The 17,040-nt window shown below is 42.7% G+C and overlaps 1 protein-coding gene and 1 pseudogene across 1 annotated transcript; both read right to left on the bottom strand.

Annotated features, from left to right (window-relative positions):
* Nucleotides 1–698: 698 nt before the first annotated feature.
* LOC139159262 (zinc finger protein 850-like) overlaps nucleotides 699–17,040 on the bottom strand; it is a 28,130-nt pseudogene continuing 11,788 nt past the window's right edge.
* Nucleotides 11,491–13,654, bottom strand: LOC139160057 (zinc finger protein 572-like). The gene has a single exon (XM_070737586.1). It carries the CDS (start codon nucleotides 12,378–12,380, stop codon nucleotides 12,066–12,068), a length of 315 nt encoding a protein of 104 aa, XP_070593687.1. The 5' UTR covers nucleotides 12,381–13,654; the 3' UTR covers nucleotides 11,491–12,065.

The following is a 17,040-nucleotide window of genomic DNA, read 5'->3' as shown; positions in this document are numbered from 1 at the left end:
GGACTCAGCTCAAAAGCGCCGATAGCAAGCGGCAAGGAACGGCTTGTCTCGGCGCTTTCGAGCTGAGTCCGGTCAGCTCGAAAGCGCCGAGACAAGCCGTTCCTTGCCGCTTGCTATCGGCGCTTTTGAGCTGAGTCCGGAAGCGAATTCGCTTCCGGACTCAGCTCAAAAGCGCCGAGAGCCAGCGCCCCCTGGACCCCCAACCCGGGTTTGGGGGGCTGCTAGGAAGCCCTCCATGCCGGCGGCAAATAGCCGCCCCGCCCCCAATCTTCGGCTCCTCGCTAGCGCTGTGGGAGTAAAAACACCGTCTGCACATGCGCAGACGGTGTTTTTACTTCCGCATCGCTACTTCGCGAAAACTCGCTCGTTGCGGGGGCTCCTGGAACGGAACCCTCGCAACGAGCGGGGGATCACTGTAATGTAAGCTATTTTTGTCCAGATGTCAAAAATAAAGGAGGTAGCATTGGATTTGTACACCATAATCTCAAAATTGATTTATTGTGATGCAATTTGATGTTGTTGGTATTTTATATTGTATTTCTGTTCATAATTTTTTTAACATCAGTGGTATATCACAAGATGGGAAATAAGACTGAAACCTTTCCCACAATCAGAACATTCAAAGTGTTTCTCTCCTGTGTGAGTCCTTTGGTGTTTCATCAGGCTAGAATTATGACTAAAACCTTTCCAACAATAAGAATATTCATAGAATTATTTATTGCCCAAGTGGGAATTTGTCTTGGTGGATATGCTCTCAGTGTACATTACAGATACATTTGTCAAGAATCAGGAGATAAAACACTTAATGATTTTAGGGGTCAAATAAGAAATGAAGAAATAATCAATATTAATAAAAATCTTAAGGATACAAGCAAAAAGTTACAGTCATACAGTCATTAGAGGGAGGAAAGTGCAGACTTAGTAAATAGTTGACAGTGTTGAGGGAATTATTTGTTTAGCAGAGTGATGGTGTTTGGGGAAAAACTATACTTGTGTCTAGTTGTCTTGGTGTGCAGTGCTCTGTAGCAACGTTTTGAGGATAGGAGTTGAAACAGTTTGTGTCCAGGATGAGAGGGATGCAACAATCCAGCAATCAGGACATTCAAAGAGTTTCTCTCCTGTGGGAGTCATCTGGTGTATCACGAGATGGGAATTATGACTGAAACTTTTCCCACAATCAGGACATTGAAAGGGTTTTCCTCCTGTATGAGTCCTCTGGTTTTGCACCAGGTTAGAACTTTTCCCACAATCAGTTCATCCAAAGGTTTCTCACCAGGCTGAACTTACGACTAAAACTTTTCCTACATTAAAAGTGTTTCTCTCCTGTGTGAGTCCTCTGGTGTCTGATCAAGATGAAATTCAGACTAAAACGTTTCCCGCAGTCAGGACATTCAAAGGGTTTCTCTCCTGTGTGAGTCCTCTGGTGTTTCACCAGGTCGGAATTCTGACTAAAACTTTTCCCACAGACGGGACATTCAAAGGGTTTCTCTCCTGTGTGAGTCCTCTTGTGATTCAAAAGCCTGGAATTACGACTAAAACTTTTCCCACAGACGGGACATTCAAAGGGTTTCTCTCCTGTGTGAGTCCTCTGGTGTCTAACGAGGGTGGAATTATCACTAAAACCTTTCTCACAGTGAGGACATTCAAAGGGTTTCTCTCCTGTGTGAGTCCTCTGGTGTTTCACCAGGTCGGAATTCTGACTAAAACTTTTCCCACAGACGGGACATTCAAAGGGTTTCTCTCCTGTGTGAGTCCTCTTGTGATTCAAAAGCCTGGAATTACGACTAAAACTTTTCCCACATACGGGACATTCAAAGGGTTTCTCGCCTGTGTGAATCCTCTGGTGTTCCACCAGGGTGGAATTATGACTAAAACGTTTCCCACAGTCAGGACATTCAAAGGGTTTCTCTCCTGTGTGAGTCCTCTTGTGATTCAAAAGCCTGGAATTACGACTAAAACTTTTCCCACATACGGGACATTCAAAGGGTTTCTCGCCTGTGTGAATCCTCTGGTGTTCCACCAGGATGGAATTATGACTAAAACGTTTCCCACAGTCAGGACATTCAAAGGGTTTCTCTCCTGTGTGAGTCCTCTGGTGTATCACTAGCTTGGAACTATCACTAAATCTTTTCCCACACTCGGGACATTTAAAGTGTTTCTCTCCTGTGTGTGTCCTCTGGTGTCGCACCAGGTTGGAATTCTGACTAAAACTTTTCCCACAGTCAGGACATTCAAAGGGTTTCTCTCCTGTGTGAGTCCTCTGGTGTATCACTAGCTTGGAACTATCACTAAATCTTTTCCCACACTCGGGACATTTAAAGTGTTTCTCTCCTGTGTGAGTCCTCTGGTGTTGCACCAGGTTGGAATTCTGACTAAAACCTTTCCCACAGTCAGGACATTCAAAGGGTTTCTCTCCTGTGTGAGTCCTCTTGTGTTTCACCAGGGCAAAATTCTGACGAAAACTTTTCCCACAGACGGGACATTCAAAGGGTTTCTCGCCTGTGTGAATCCTCTGGTGTGTAACGAGGGTGGAATTATGACTAAACCTTTTCCCACAGTCAGGACATTCAAAGGGTTTCTCGCCTGTGTGAATCCTCTGGTGTCTAATGAGGGTGGAATTATGACTAAAACTTTTCCCACAGACGGGACATTCAAAGGGTTTCTCTCCTGTGTGAGTCCTCTCATGGTTCACCAGGTGTTTCATGACTGAAATTATGAGTAATTTTTTTACACAGTCAGCACATTCAACTGTTTTCTTTCTTTGCGAGTCTTGGATGCTTCTTTGAATCCTTTCTCACAGAAAGGATGTTCAAATCCTTTTATTCTTGTGACCTTTAGTCTCCCATGACCTGAGAATTTGTAAAGAAACATTTTCCCAATCTGTACAGTCATATGTTTTCACCCTCATGTGTGTCTTCTGGTATTCCACCATGTTGCCATGCTTACTAAAGCACTTAGCATATTTTTGTTGATTGAAAAATAATCTCCTTTGACTTTTCATGTAACATTTCCTTGAGTTCTTCTTAATCTGCTTATTTGAGCTTGAAATCTTTCTTGATTTTCTCTCTCTTGTCCATCAGTTGCTGGAGGAGGAGGAGGAGGAGAATGGTATGAATTTCTGAAAGAAATGGAAAATATTTTGATTTTTTTTTTTGCTTGATGTTCTTCCCTTTTCAATGTTGGTTCTTATTTACAATTGTCCTGAGTGCTCTTATTGCCATCCTCTTTGTCTGCAAGATACAAAGAAAAATAGAACTTTAATTGTTTATAAAGTACAGTAGTTATAGATGATGTGAAAAAAAGAAAAAAAGTACTGTATATATAATGAAAAAGAAAACATGCCCCAATACTAATCAATTACATTATTTATGATTCATAGAAGACTACCGAGATGAATGTTCAAATATCCATTCAAATTCAGTTGTTTAATTGAGTCAATCAAGAATTCTTAGTAATGCAAAGGACTATCGTCAAATACATCTTGAAATTCTGGGGATAGATTATATAATTGTAGATACTGTTTCCCCCCGGAAAATAAGACAGGGGCCCAACTCGTGTTGGGACGCAATTTGGAGGTGGCAGGGAAGGCGGCGCAGAGCGGTGCAGGGGTGGGTCATAAGACAGGTGTATTACCGGTACTGAAGTTTGGCAGCTCTGTGTTGCTCTCTTTACAGAAAAAAACTTTGAATGGTACAGAAACTCTTTTCACTGCCAGAAGTTGTTAACTGCTTGTCCTCATGAGAAAAGTTTCTGCATGCCCGGTGTTGCTGCACCTCTCCCTGGAGGACCCCCGGCGCCAGGCGAATGGGCTTCCCATCCCGATCCTGAAAGATACTGAGTGCCCAAAGCGGTCACCTCCTCCACCCAGAATACCTGCAGCCCCTCTCCTCCATGCCAAGTCTGAACCTCCTTTTGCCTGCCTAACTGGGCCTTTTATTTTTTTGTCTCTCGGCTGCGCGCGCTTCCCACTCCTTGCCCTGCTGCTTCCCGGGCTGCAGTGCTTCTGGAGCCCCATCTGGCTCTCCTTCCACCCCCTCTTAGTTTGGGGATCTCTGCTCCCTGCTGCCTTCAAGTTGAACTGATTTGGCTGGCTGGCTTGTTGATGACAGGGACGGGGAGGAGGGGACAAAAGAAAGACGCATTGAGCTCTTTGGCGCCTTCTTCTCCAACTTTGAACTTTGTGCCGCAGATGGTATGTTAAAAAAATTACTGCCTGAAGAAACAACCCGGACAGCCAAATCAGTTTGGCTTGAAGGCAGCAGGGAGCAGAGATCCCCGAACTAATCAAGGGGAGGAAGGAGAGTCAGATGGGGTTCCAGAAGCATAGAAACATAGAAGTCTGACGGCAGAAAAAGACCTCATGGTCCATCTAGTCTGCCCTTATACTATTTTCTGTATTTTATCTTAGGATGGATATATGTTTATCCCAGGCATGTTTAAATTCAGTTACTGTGGATTTATCTACCACGTCTGCTGGAAGTTTGTTCCAAGGATCTACTACTCTTTCAGTAAAATAATATTTTCTCATGTTGCTTTTGCTCTTTCCCCCAACTAACTTCAGATTGTGTCCCCTTGTTCTTGTGTTCACTTTCCTATTAAAAACACTTCCCTCCTGGACCTTATTTAACCCTTTAATATATTTAAATGTTTCGATCATGTCCCCCCTTTTCCTTCTGTCCTCCAGACTATACAGATTGAGTTCATGAAGTCTTTCCTGATACGTTTTATGCTTAAGACCATCCACCATTCTTGTAGCTCGTCTTTGGACCCGTTCAATTTTGTCAATATCTTTTTGTAGGTGAGGTCTCCAGAACTGAACACAGTATTCCAAATGTGGTCTCACCAGCATTCTATATAGCGGGATCGGGAAGCAGCTGAGCAAGGAGTTCAAAAGCGCGCACAGCTGAGAGGCAAAAAATAAAAGAAAGGGCCAGTTAGGAAGGCAAAAGGAGGCTCAGACTTGGCATGGAGGAGAGCGACTGCAGGGTGGAGGAGGTGACCACTGTGGGCGCTCAATATCTTCAAGATCCGTATGGGAAACCAGTTCGCCTGTCGCTGGAAGTGCTTATATTCCACCCAACTCCCAGAGGATAATTTGGAGACAACACTAAGCTGGCAGGAATAGCCAACACCCCAAGAGACAGACTCAAGATACAGAAGAATCTTGATAGATTTGAACACTGAGCCCTATCCAACAAAATGAAATTCAGTGAAGAAAAGAGGTTGTACACTTAGTCACCAAAAAGCAAATGGCAAGGTACAGAATAGGTGCAACAGCAGTAACTGTGAGATGGATCTTGAAGTCCTACCATAGTGAACAATCAATTTAAAAAAGCCAACAGTGTGATGCAGTGGCCACAAAAACTAATGCAATCCTAGGCTGCCTTAACACCGGGCTAGAATGAAGATCATGTGAAGTGTTAGTATCAATTTATAATGTTTTGGTAAGATCACACTTGGAGTATTGCCATATTTTTTAAAAGGTGTTGAGACTGTATAAACAGTGCAGAGAAGAGCAGTAGGGGACTGGAGGTTAAAACATATAAAGAAGGGTTGCAGGAATTGAGTATGTCTAATCTAGTGAAAGGAAGGACTGGGGTGACATGATAGCAGTGTTCCAATAGTTGAAGGGTCAAGAACGGGGTCAAGATATTTTGCAATGTACCAGAAGGCAAGACAAGAAGCAATGGGTGGAAACTAATCCAGGAGAGAAGCAGCCTACAATTAAGGAGAATTTTCCTGACACTGAGAACAATTAACCAATTGTCTGAAATGGTATTGGGTCTCCTGCTTGTGCAGGGGGTCGGAATAGAAGATTCCCAAGGTCCCTTCCAACTCTGTCACAAACCCCCAGCGATGGGCCACCCACAACCTCTGCAGGGATCCATTCTCAAAAAAATCAACCTTAACTTGAAAGCGACTTTTTCAATCTTCCCACCAGCAGAAAATTGCAGCCACCAGGTTCACAGCGTACAGCACCAGTGGGCTTAAATTTGGGCAGGAGAGGAACCTGCAGCAGCTAACACGCTTCACCCGGGTTGCTTCTCTGCTTCCAGGCCGTGGAGGAAAAACAAACAGCACAACTTGCTCCCAGACTTTCCTCCCACCTGCCCTCAACTCACGTTCCAGCTACCGCTTCAATTCTCTGAAGAGCACAAAAGCCGCTCTACAGACCACGTTCCCCGCATCAGTCTTCCGGAAAAGGAAGTTCTGCGTTTCTTCTCTCCTCAGATATTTTCTAGCAATTCAGTCCTCGATGGTTTTAACTCCTCACGTTTGTGGCACAGATGCTGCCTTTCTGACTGCCACCTCCTGATAGCGTCTCTATCAAAGGCGTTTGAAAGATGTTTTCACTGTATAAATTCTGTCAAAACGTTTTTCACTTCTAGCAACTGACCTTTGCAAGTGAGCCTAGTAAAATAGTGAAATGTGATGCTACTTATCTTACCAAGTTTAGATATGTGCTGAGTCCTAAATTTATTTTACTTTTTTTTAAAAAAGATTTTTATTGAATTTAAGACAAACCAACATACAAAATACAAAATATACATATCTACAAGACCAACATACAGAAGGGGTGGGGTGGGGAGACATTTTCCCTAAATTTATTTTTTAAAGGAAATATTTTTATTTTATTTATCTGTCAAATGTGTACATGATAACAGTTATAAACATAAATGCAAAATAGGTATAGATAAATTTGGACAGTAGGACAGGGATGGTAGGCACGATAGTGTGCTTATGCACTCCCCTGAAAGACCTCTTAGGAAAGGGGTGAGGTCAACTGTAGACAGTCTAAGGTTAAAGTTTTGGAGAAGAAACCACAGAGTCAAGTAGTGCATTCCAGGCACTGATCACTGTGTTGCTGAACTTAGTATCTGAGCTATTTACATTGAGTTAGAATATATTATGTGCTCGTGTGTTGTGGTGGTTGAAGCTAAGGTATTCATTGACAGGTAGAATATTGTGGCAGATGATTTTATGAACTATATTTAGATCAGATGAAAGGTGAGGTAGCTCTAAATTTTCTAAGCCCAAAATGTCAACTCTGATGGAATAAGATATTCTGTGGGAAGAGTGGAGGACTGTTCTTGTGAAATATTTCTGGACTCTCTCAATTGTAAACGTTCATGAAGGCTTAAAGAATGACACCATCATCTTTGTTAAGGGTGACTTAAACTAGATATACTCAGTTCCTGCAACCATTCTTCATATGTTTTAGCCTCCAGTCCCCTAATCATTTTTTTATTATTATTATTATTATTATTATTATTATTATTATTATTATTATTATATTTATTGGATTTGTATGCTGCCCCTCTCCGGCTAACAGCAATAATAAGACAGTATACAATAATAATCCAATACTAAAAACAATTAAAAAACCCATTAATATAAAAACCAAACATACATACAGACATCCCGTGCATAAAATTGTAAAGGCCTAGGGAGAAAGAGTATCTCAATTCCCCCATGCCTGATGGCAGAGGTGGATTTTGAGTAGCTTACGAAAGGCAAGGAGGGTGGGGGCAATTCTAATCTCTGGGGGGAGTTGGTTCCAGAGGGCCGGGGCCGCCACAGAGAAGGCTCTTCCCCTGGGTCCCGCCAAGCGGCATTGTTTAATTGACGGGACCTGGAGAAGGCCCACTCTCTGGGACCTAACTGGTCGCTGGGATTTGTGCAGCAGAAGGCGGTCCCGGAGATAATGTGGTCCGGTGCCATGAAGGACTTTATAGGTCATAACCAACACTTTGAATTGTGACCTGAAACAGATTGGCAACCAATGCAGACTGCGGAGTGTTGGTGTAACATGGGCATATTTTGTTGCTCTTCTCATCACTTTTTCTAGTTTCAACATCGTTTTTGCATCGTGGTGATCAAAACTGCATGCAGTATTGCAAGTGTGGCCTTACCAAGGCATTATATAGTGATATTAACACTTCACATGAACCTGAGACTGTCTCTCTGTTAATGCAGCCTAGAACTGTGTTGGCTGTTTTGGCAGCTGCTGCCCATTGCTGGCTGATAATAAAAAGGCAAATAATAATAATGGGACCCCAGGACCACATAGATTACTAGCAGAGGTTTATAAACACTTACACTTACGCTACCGGAATGCCCCGTGTGGAACTCATTACCGGACTCAGTTGTGTCAACCCCTAACCCCCAACACTTCTCCCTTAGACTCTCCACGATTGACCTCTCCAGGTTCCTAAGAGGCCAGTAAGGGGCGTACATAAGTGCACTGGTGTGCCTTTCGTCCCCTGTCCAATTGTCTTTCCTTTCTTTCACCTATCATATATATTCTCTTCCTTTCATATATCCTCTACTCTAAGTTAACTTTCCATTAGCAGCACGGTGGGGCGAGCAGGCTCCTCAGGCTAGAGCCACCATGAGCGCCATGGGTATACAGATGAGCGGGCAGGCTGCTCGGGGCAGAATTGCCACGAGCGGTACGATGGTGGCGGGGCAGGCCACTCATGGCAGAGCCGTCATTAGCGGTGCAGGTGTGCAGGTGAGTGGACAGGCCGTTCACGGTGGAACTGGCACAAGCAGTTATTTTGGCTGGATTTTGAGACTTTTTGCTTCCGCACATACGTGGAAGCAACCCCACCCCCCCGAAAATCTTTTGCAGGCACATCATCGCATGATATTCTGCTTCTGTGAAAGTGCAGAAACTGAATTTTGTGCCAAGCGTGGGCATGCACCGGGCGCGCACACTCCCGTGCACCCAGTCCATTCCGGTAGCACCGGGAATGGTGGACGGTTGCTGCTTCTGTATCTAGCGCCTATCTTCTAGAGCAGTGGTTCTCAATCTTTCTAATGCTGCGACCCCTTAATACAATTCCTCATGTGTTAGTGACCCCCAACCATAAGTCTAGCGCCAATTCTCCCAACAGATCTTTAAGTTGATTGGTAGTAAGATCAGAGGGACACCTCTACTGTAAATGCCTGATTGGTCAGAGTGTAAAAATATGTTCTAAGGGGCCAGAATAGAAGTTTTAGTTCCTAACACCAGGGAAAATTTGTCTTTTCCCATGGTCTTAGGCGAGCCTTGTGAAATGGTTGTTCGACCCCCAAAGGGGTCCCGACCCCCAGGTTGAGAACCACTGTTCTAGTGTTGGCTATTCCTGCCAGCTTGATGTCATCTGCAAATTTTTGTGTTCCCCACCTATCCCCTTGCAAAATCATTGAGGAAGGTATTGAAGACTACTGGGTTTAAAACAGAGCCCTGTGGTATTCCACTGCATGCCTGTCAAGCTGCCAGTCAAAATTCAGACAAATAAAACTCAGAGTCCTTTTTATAAAAGTTCAAAAGTGAATTTATCAAAATCAGAACTGGAAAGAAAAGCAAAGTCTGAGAAAATGATGTGATACAGACATATATCAAACCCCTTTTCCAAGCCCCCTTGGGACCGTGCCCAATCCCCATTGTCCATAATCATCAGGTGGGACATCTTGGCCCTCACGTCACTCTTCTGGAATTTTCCTCTAACGGTCTCCTCCTGGTACCTAAGAAAATGAAACCTATATCTCCTCCTGTGAACTTCCCACCAACACCCCTTCTATCTAACTCACCCCATAACTATTGACAACTAAGCGAAAGAATACAGCAATCTAAGTGATTGTTGACAATACCTCCCTCCATGTAGATGCAGTTCGATTGAGGACTATATGTTGAGTGCAGTTCATCAGCCAGTTACGAATCTATCTGATGGTGATGCTGTCTAACCCACATTTTTCTAATTTATGTAGTAGTAGGTTATGGTCTACTTTATCAAATGCCTTACTGAAGTCCAAGTATATTATATCAACAGCATTCCTCTTGTCCACTAATTTTGTCACTTTGTCAAATACAGTAATGCAATAAAGATTTGCATGCTCTCTTTTTGACAAACCCATGTAGGTTTTGGTTATTACTTTCTTTGCTTCTAGATATTCGCTGATTCATTGCTTGAATCTTCCCTGGTATTGAGGTCTGACTGATAGGTCTGTAGTTTCCCGGATCTATTTTCCCCCCTTTTTTGATGATGGGAACTACATCAGTTCTTTTCCAGTCCTCTGGCAGTTCATCAGTGCTCCAGGATCTCTGAAAGGTATAGTTCAGTGGTTCTGAGATACAGTTATATCTGATACAATATCTCAAATACTATAGTGTGTGTGTGTGTGTAATAGAATATATATATTTGTTTTCATAGATTTTCATGGGTATATGTATGTACATTGTTCTGAGTTCGGCTTTTGCCCCGTGTAATATTTTGAGTGTCTATGCGACATTTCGGTGAAATCACATTCACCATCATCAGGCTGAAGTTTTAAGCTTCGTGCTGCTTTAAATATGGAATGTTTGCAACTGCCATTTGTTCCTTATATATAGTGTTGGGGGTGGAGATTTGGTTTGAATGTAGCAAATAGATTGGGTGACTATGTTTTAGTGTTTTCACTGAAACGTCGCATAGACACTCAAAATATTACATGGGGGCAAAACCCGAACTCAGAACAATCTACATACATGTACCAGTGAAAATCTACGATATATATATATATATATGTGTGTGTGTGTGTGTGTGTATATATATATATATATACAGTGATACCTCATCTTACAAACGCCTCGTCATACAAACTTTTCGAGATACAAACCCGGGGTTTAAGATTTTTTTGCCTCTTCTTACAAACTATTTTCACCTTACAAACCCACCGCCGCCGCTGGGATGCCCCGCCTCTGGACTTCCGTTGCCAGCGAAGCACCTGTTTTTGCGCTGCTGGGATTCCCCTGAGGCTCCTCTCCATGGGAAATCCCACCTCCGGACTTCCGTTGACAGCGAAGCACTTGTTTTTGCGATGCTGGGATTCCTATGCTGGGATTCCCCTGCAGCATCGCAAAAACACAGAAGTCCAGAGGTGAGGTTTCCTATGGAGGGGAACATCAGGAGAATCCCAGCAGCGCAAAAACGGGCACTTTGGCTGGCAAAAGGGGTGAATTTTGGGCTTGCACGCATTAATCGCTTTTCCATTGATTCCTATGGGAAACATTGTTTCGTCTTACAAACTTTTCACCTTAAGAACCTTGTCCCGGAACCAATTAAGTTTGTAAGACAAGGTATCACTGTATATATATATATACACACACACTCACACACACACATTTGTTTTTGTAGATCTTCATGGGTACAGGTATGAAGGTATTGGCATATTCAGGTTTCTTCCCGTGTAGGATTCAGAGATTTCTGCCGATATTTCGACAAGGTCCCACTCATCATCTTCAGGCTAGTGCTTCTTCAGGCTAGGCTGGAATTATTACTAAAACCTTTCCCACAGTCAGGATATTTAAAGGGTTTCTCTCCTTTGTGAGTCCTCTGGTGTCTCATCGAGATGGAATTCTGACTAAAGCTTTTCCCGCAGTCAGGAGATTCAAAGAGTTTCTCTCCCGTGTGAGTCCTTTTGTGTTTCACCAGGTGAGAATTATGACTAAAACCTTTCCAACAATAAGAATATTCATAGAATTCTTTATTGGCCAAGTGTGATTGGACACACAAGGAATTTGTCTTGGTGCATATGCTCTCATTGTACATAAAAGAAAATACAAATTTTTCAAGAATCATGAGATACAACACTTAATGATTATAGGGATCAAATAAGCAATGAGGAAACAATCAATATTAATAAAAACCCTTAAGGGTACAAGCAACAAGTTAGTCATACAGTTATTAGTGGGAGGAAATGGGTGATTGGAATGAGAAAAAAACTAGTAGTAATAGTAGTGCACACTTAGTAAATAGTTGACAGTGGGAATTATTTGTTTAGCAGAGTGATGGTGTTTGGGGAAAAACTATTATTGTGTCTAGCTGTCTTGGCGTATGTGCTCTGTAGCAATGTTTTGAGGGTAGGAGTTGATGTGTCCAGGATGAGAGGGATGCAACAATCCAGCAATCAGGATATTCAAAGAGTTGCTCTCCTGTGTGAGTCCTCTGGTGTATCACGAGATGGGAATTATGACTGAAACCTTTCCCACAATCAGGACACTGAAAGGGTTTTTCTCCTGTATGAGTCCTCTGGTTTTGCTACAGGTTAGAATTATGACTAAAACTTTTCCCACAATCAGGACATTCAAAAGGTTTCTCTCCTGTATGAGACTCCTGGTGTCTCATCAAGCTGGAATTATTACTAAAACCTTTCCCACAGTCAGGACATTCAAAGGGTTTCTTTCCTGTGTGATTCCTCTGGTGTTGCACCAGGCTGGAATTCTCACTAAAACTTTTCCTACGGTCAGCATATTCAAAGGGTTTCTCTCGTGTATGAGTCCTCTTGTGTTTTACCAGGCTGAAACTATCACTAAAACCTTTCCTATAGTCAGCAAGTAGAATGCTTGGCTGCATAGCTAGAGGTATAACAAGCAGGGAGATTGTGATCCCGCTGTATAGAGCGCTGGGAGACCATATTTGGAATACTGTGCTCAGTTCTGGAGACCTCACCTATTAAAAAATATTGATAAAATGGAATGGGTCCAAAGACGGGCTACAAGAATGGTGGAAGGTCTTAAGCATAAAACTTATCAGGAAAGACTTAATGAACTCAATCTGTATAGTCTGGAGGACAGAAGGGAAAGAGGGGATATGATCGAAACATTTAAAATGTTAAAGGGTTAAATAAGGTTCAGGAGGTGTTATGCCGGGCTCTATGGCATGAGCCTTAAGAAAATTCAAAGGTAAAAAATTCAGACACACACACACACACACACACACACACACACACTTGAAAATTCAAAAACAATGTTTTCTTTTCACAAAATTCAAAAGAAACAAAGCACCCTTTTTGTATTGCAAGGAGCACACTTTCCAAAACAAACTTGTAGGCAGTAAAACCCTTTAAGCAATTCCCAAAGTACTTAGCTAGCAGCTGTGAAGAACGTCACAGCCACCTTTCTTTCAGGAGTTGAAACAAACACGCTTTGCTATGGCTTGGTTTCAAAGTCCTAAAAAATCAACAACCAGAGATTTCTTGAAACGCCAGGCTCTTCCTCCAAATACAAACAGATAAATCTTCCACACACAGCAGCCGACAAGCTGTCCTTTTATCAGCAGCCCTAATTAGTTGCACCACACCCAAATACAAGTGAATTCTCTTATTTCTGATAATATCTACGCAGCTGCTCTTTCCTATTCAGTGCTCTGCGGCTGCGTACGTCAATGAAGGGTTCGTCATCCGAATCCAGGGATGATAACGAGGATTCTGCCTTGCCTCCCACTGAGTCCAATTCCTCTTCATCTCCTGATACCGACTGTTCGCTGTCAGCAGAAGAAGGCAGTAACTCTGGCCTCTGACACTGTAAAAATTCACCTACATCCACTCCCTGTCCTTGGGGCAGCAGCTGGCCCAGAGCCAACCACAACAGGAGGCAAGTGTTTTTAATAGAAAAGTAAACACAAGAACAAGGGTCCACAATCTGAGGTAAGTTAGGGGAAAGATCGCAAGCAATGTGAGAAAATATTATTTTACTGAAACAGTAGTATATGCTTGGAACAAACTTTCAGCAGACATGGTTGGTAAATCCACAGTAACTGAATTTAAACATGCCTGGGATAAACGTATATCCATCCTAAGAAAAAATACAGGAAATATTATAAGGGCAGACTAGATGGACCATGAAGTCTTTTTCTGCTGCCAATCTTCTATGTTTCTATATTTCTAGGACATTTAAAGTGTTTCTCTCCTGTGTGAATCCTCTTGTGCTTCACCAGACTGGAACTATCACTAAAACTTTTCCCACAGTCAAGACATCTAAAGGGTTTCTCTCCTGTGTGAATCCTCTTGTGTTTTAAAAGGCTGGAACTATCACTAAAACGTTTCCCACAGTCAAGACATTCAAAGGGCTTCTCTCCTGTGTGAATCCTCTTGTGTTTTAAAAGGCTGGAACTCTGAGTAAAACTTTTCCCACAGTCAGGACATTCAAAGGGTTTCTCTCCTGTGTGAGTCCTCTGGTGTTTCAAAAGGCTGGAATTCAAACTAAAACTTTTCCCACAGTCAAGACATTCAAAGGGTTTCTCTCCTGTATGAGTCCTCTGGTGTTGCATCAGGCTGGAGTTACGACTGAAACCTTTGCCACAGTCAGGACATTCAAAGGGTTTCTCTCCTGTGTGAGTGCTCTGGTGTTGCACCAAGTGGGAATTATGACAAAAACTTTTCCCACAGTCAGGACATTCAAAGGGTTTCTCTCCCGTGTGAGTCCTCTGGTGTATCACCAGGCTGAAACTCTGACTAAAACTTTTCCCACAGTAAGGACATTCAAAGGGTTTCTCTCCTGTGTGAGTCCTCTGGTGATTCGAAAGGCTGGAATTATGACTAAAACTTTTCCCACAGTCAGGACATTCAAAGGGTTTCTCTTTTGTGTGAGTCCTCTGGTGTTGCACCAGGTTGGAAGTATCACTAAAACTTTTCCCACAGTCAGGACATTCAAAGGGTTTCTCTCCTGTGTGAGTCCTCTGGTGTCTCACCAGGTCAGAACTCTGACTAAAACGTTTCCCACAGTCAGGACATTCAAAGGGTTTCTCTCCTGTGTGAGTCCTCTGGTGTTGCACCAGGCTGGAATGATGACTAAAACTTTTGCCACAGTCAGGACATTCAAAGGGTTTCTCTCCTGTGTGTTTCCTCTGGTGTTGCACCAGGTTGGAATTATGACTAAATCTTTTCCCACAGTCAGGACATTCAAAGGGTTTCTCTCCTGTGTGAACTCTCTGGTGTCTCATGACTGAAATTATGACTTTACAGTCAGCACATTCAAAGGGTTTCTCTTCTTTGGGGGTCTTTGTGTGCTTCACCAAACTTTCTCTCTATGGAGCCTTTCTCACAGAAAGGATATTCAAATCCTTTTATTCTTGTGTGTGTGTCCTTTAGTGTCTCATGACCTGAGAATTTCTAAAGAAACATTTACACAATCTGCACAGTCATATGTTTTCCATTTCATGTGTGTCTTCTGGTATTCCACCATGTTGCCATGTTCACTAAAGTACTTAGCACATTGGGAGCACTTTTGTGGCTTCCCTCTTGTGTGGTTGCTTCCAGGAATCACAAGGGAGCTGTTCTGACCAGTGTGTATGGCTTTTCTCCTGTTTAGCTTCTCATTACATAAACAGCTGTGTTTTGCAATCTCTTCTTTTTCCACAATAGACAAATTTATGTCGCTTTTCCAAAGCTTAGATCACCAGAAATATGGACAATGCCTTGTTTAGTGTTGCTTTCATTCAAGCTGTTTTCTTCCTCACACGGAGAAGCCTGCATTCCTGTCTGCTGTATGTGACTTAACTATTGACCTTTTCCTCCCCACTGACTTCCAGATATTTCCCTTTTTTGCTGATTGAAAAATAATCTCCTTTGGCTTTTCATGTAACATTTCCTTGAGTTCTTCTTAATCTGTTTAATTGAGTTTGAAACCTTACTTGATTTTCTCTCTCTTGTCTAACAGCTGCTGGAGGAATTGTATGGTTTTCAGAAAGAAATGGAAAATATTTTTATTTTTCGCTTGATTTTCTTCCCTTTTCAACGTTGGTTCTTATTTACAATTGACCAGAATGCTCTTATTGCCATCTTCTTTGTCTGTAAGATTAAAAGAAAAATAGAACTTTAATTGTTTATAAAGTAGAGATGATGTGAAAAAAGAAAAAAAAGTATACATAATGATAAAGCAAACATGCCCCAATACTAATCACTTAATTATTTATGATTCATAGAAGACTACCGAGATCCATGTGCAAATATCCATTCAAATTCAGTTGTTTAATTGGGTCAATCAAGCATTCTTAGCAATGCAAAGAACGGTCATCAAATATATCTTGAAGTGCTGGGGATAGATTATATACTTGTAGATTCTGTTTCCCCCCGAAAATAAGACAGGGTCCCAACTCGTGTTGGGACGCAATTTGGAGGTGGCAGGGAGGGTGGAGAAGAGCAGCGCAGGGGTGGGGCGTGAGACAGTTGTTTTACCGGTACTGAAATTTGGCAGCTCTGTGTGTTTCTTGGTTGGTCTCTTTACAGAAAAAAACTTTTGAACGGTATGGAAATTCTTCTCACTGCAAGAAGTTGTTAATTGCTGTTTCTGTATTGTGCAAGGTTTTATTTCCTAAAGAGACCAGCCAACAGTCACACAGAGCTGCCAAACTCAAGTACCGGTAAGATGCCTGTCTCGCGGTGGGATGTGCTCTGTCGCGTTCCTGGTGTTGTGTCCACTGATCCATCTCCAGCTCTCGATTGAAATTGTAGGAAGAAACTCTTGATGGCTGCTTGAGGAAGAGCTGACAGCCAAATTTACAGCTGAGCTGAATGGCAAAAGCAGCCAGATATGCACTTCCTTGTCCACCTCTCTCGCCTGTGTCTCCTTATCTCTCTGCAGGGAGGAGGAGGAAGAGTGCACGTAAGGCAAAGCAGCAGAAGGAACCTTTTGGCTGACCGGAAGAAACTTTTCTCCTTTCGCTCCAAGATTCTCATGAACACTCATTTCTGGCCACGTTTTGAAGAGAGAAAGATTTGTTGCATACATCATGTTTGGAAAAGACAAGGAAGCGCAGCTCAGCCCAACTGTCCGATTCTCCTCCCCCTCTTTTGAAAATATTTAAACTGTTTAAAAATTGGTATTTTGTGGTAGTTGCTGTCCTTGCTTGGATAGGATCTAATAATGTGTAATGAGGCAAGAGCTAGACAGGAATTTCTTAAGTGTGTTTGTGGATCTATAAAAGTTGCCTTTTATAAAGTGGGTTTGAGAGCATATCTATCTATCTATCTATCTATCTATCTATCTATCTATCTATCTATCTATCTTTCTATCTAATCTATCTATCTACCTACTTACCTACCGTATTTTTCGCTCCATAAGACGCAGTTTTTTTCCTCCCAAAGTAGGATGAAAAATCAGCCACGTCTTATGGAGCGAAGATGCAGGCAGGGAGGGGGGGGAGGCGCTGGAGCAGAGGGGGGCGGCGGCGATATACTCATCTGGAGACCGCCGCCTCTGTCGCCGCCTCTCCTCTTCCCAACCCCGAAGAGAGC

The sequence above is a fragment of the Erythrolamprus reginae genome, chromosome 2, assembly GCF_031021105.1.
Source record: "Erythrolamprus reginae isolate rEryReg1 chromosome 2, rEryReg1.hap1, whole genome shotgun sequence".
NCBI classification, from domain to species: domain Eukaryota; kingdom Metazoa; phylum Chordata; class Lepidosauria; order Squamata; family Dipsadidae; genus Erythrolamprus; species Erythrolamprus reginae.
Note: the sequence above shows the minus strand (reverse complement) of the source record. Positions and strands in the feature narration are given on the sequence as shown.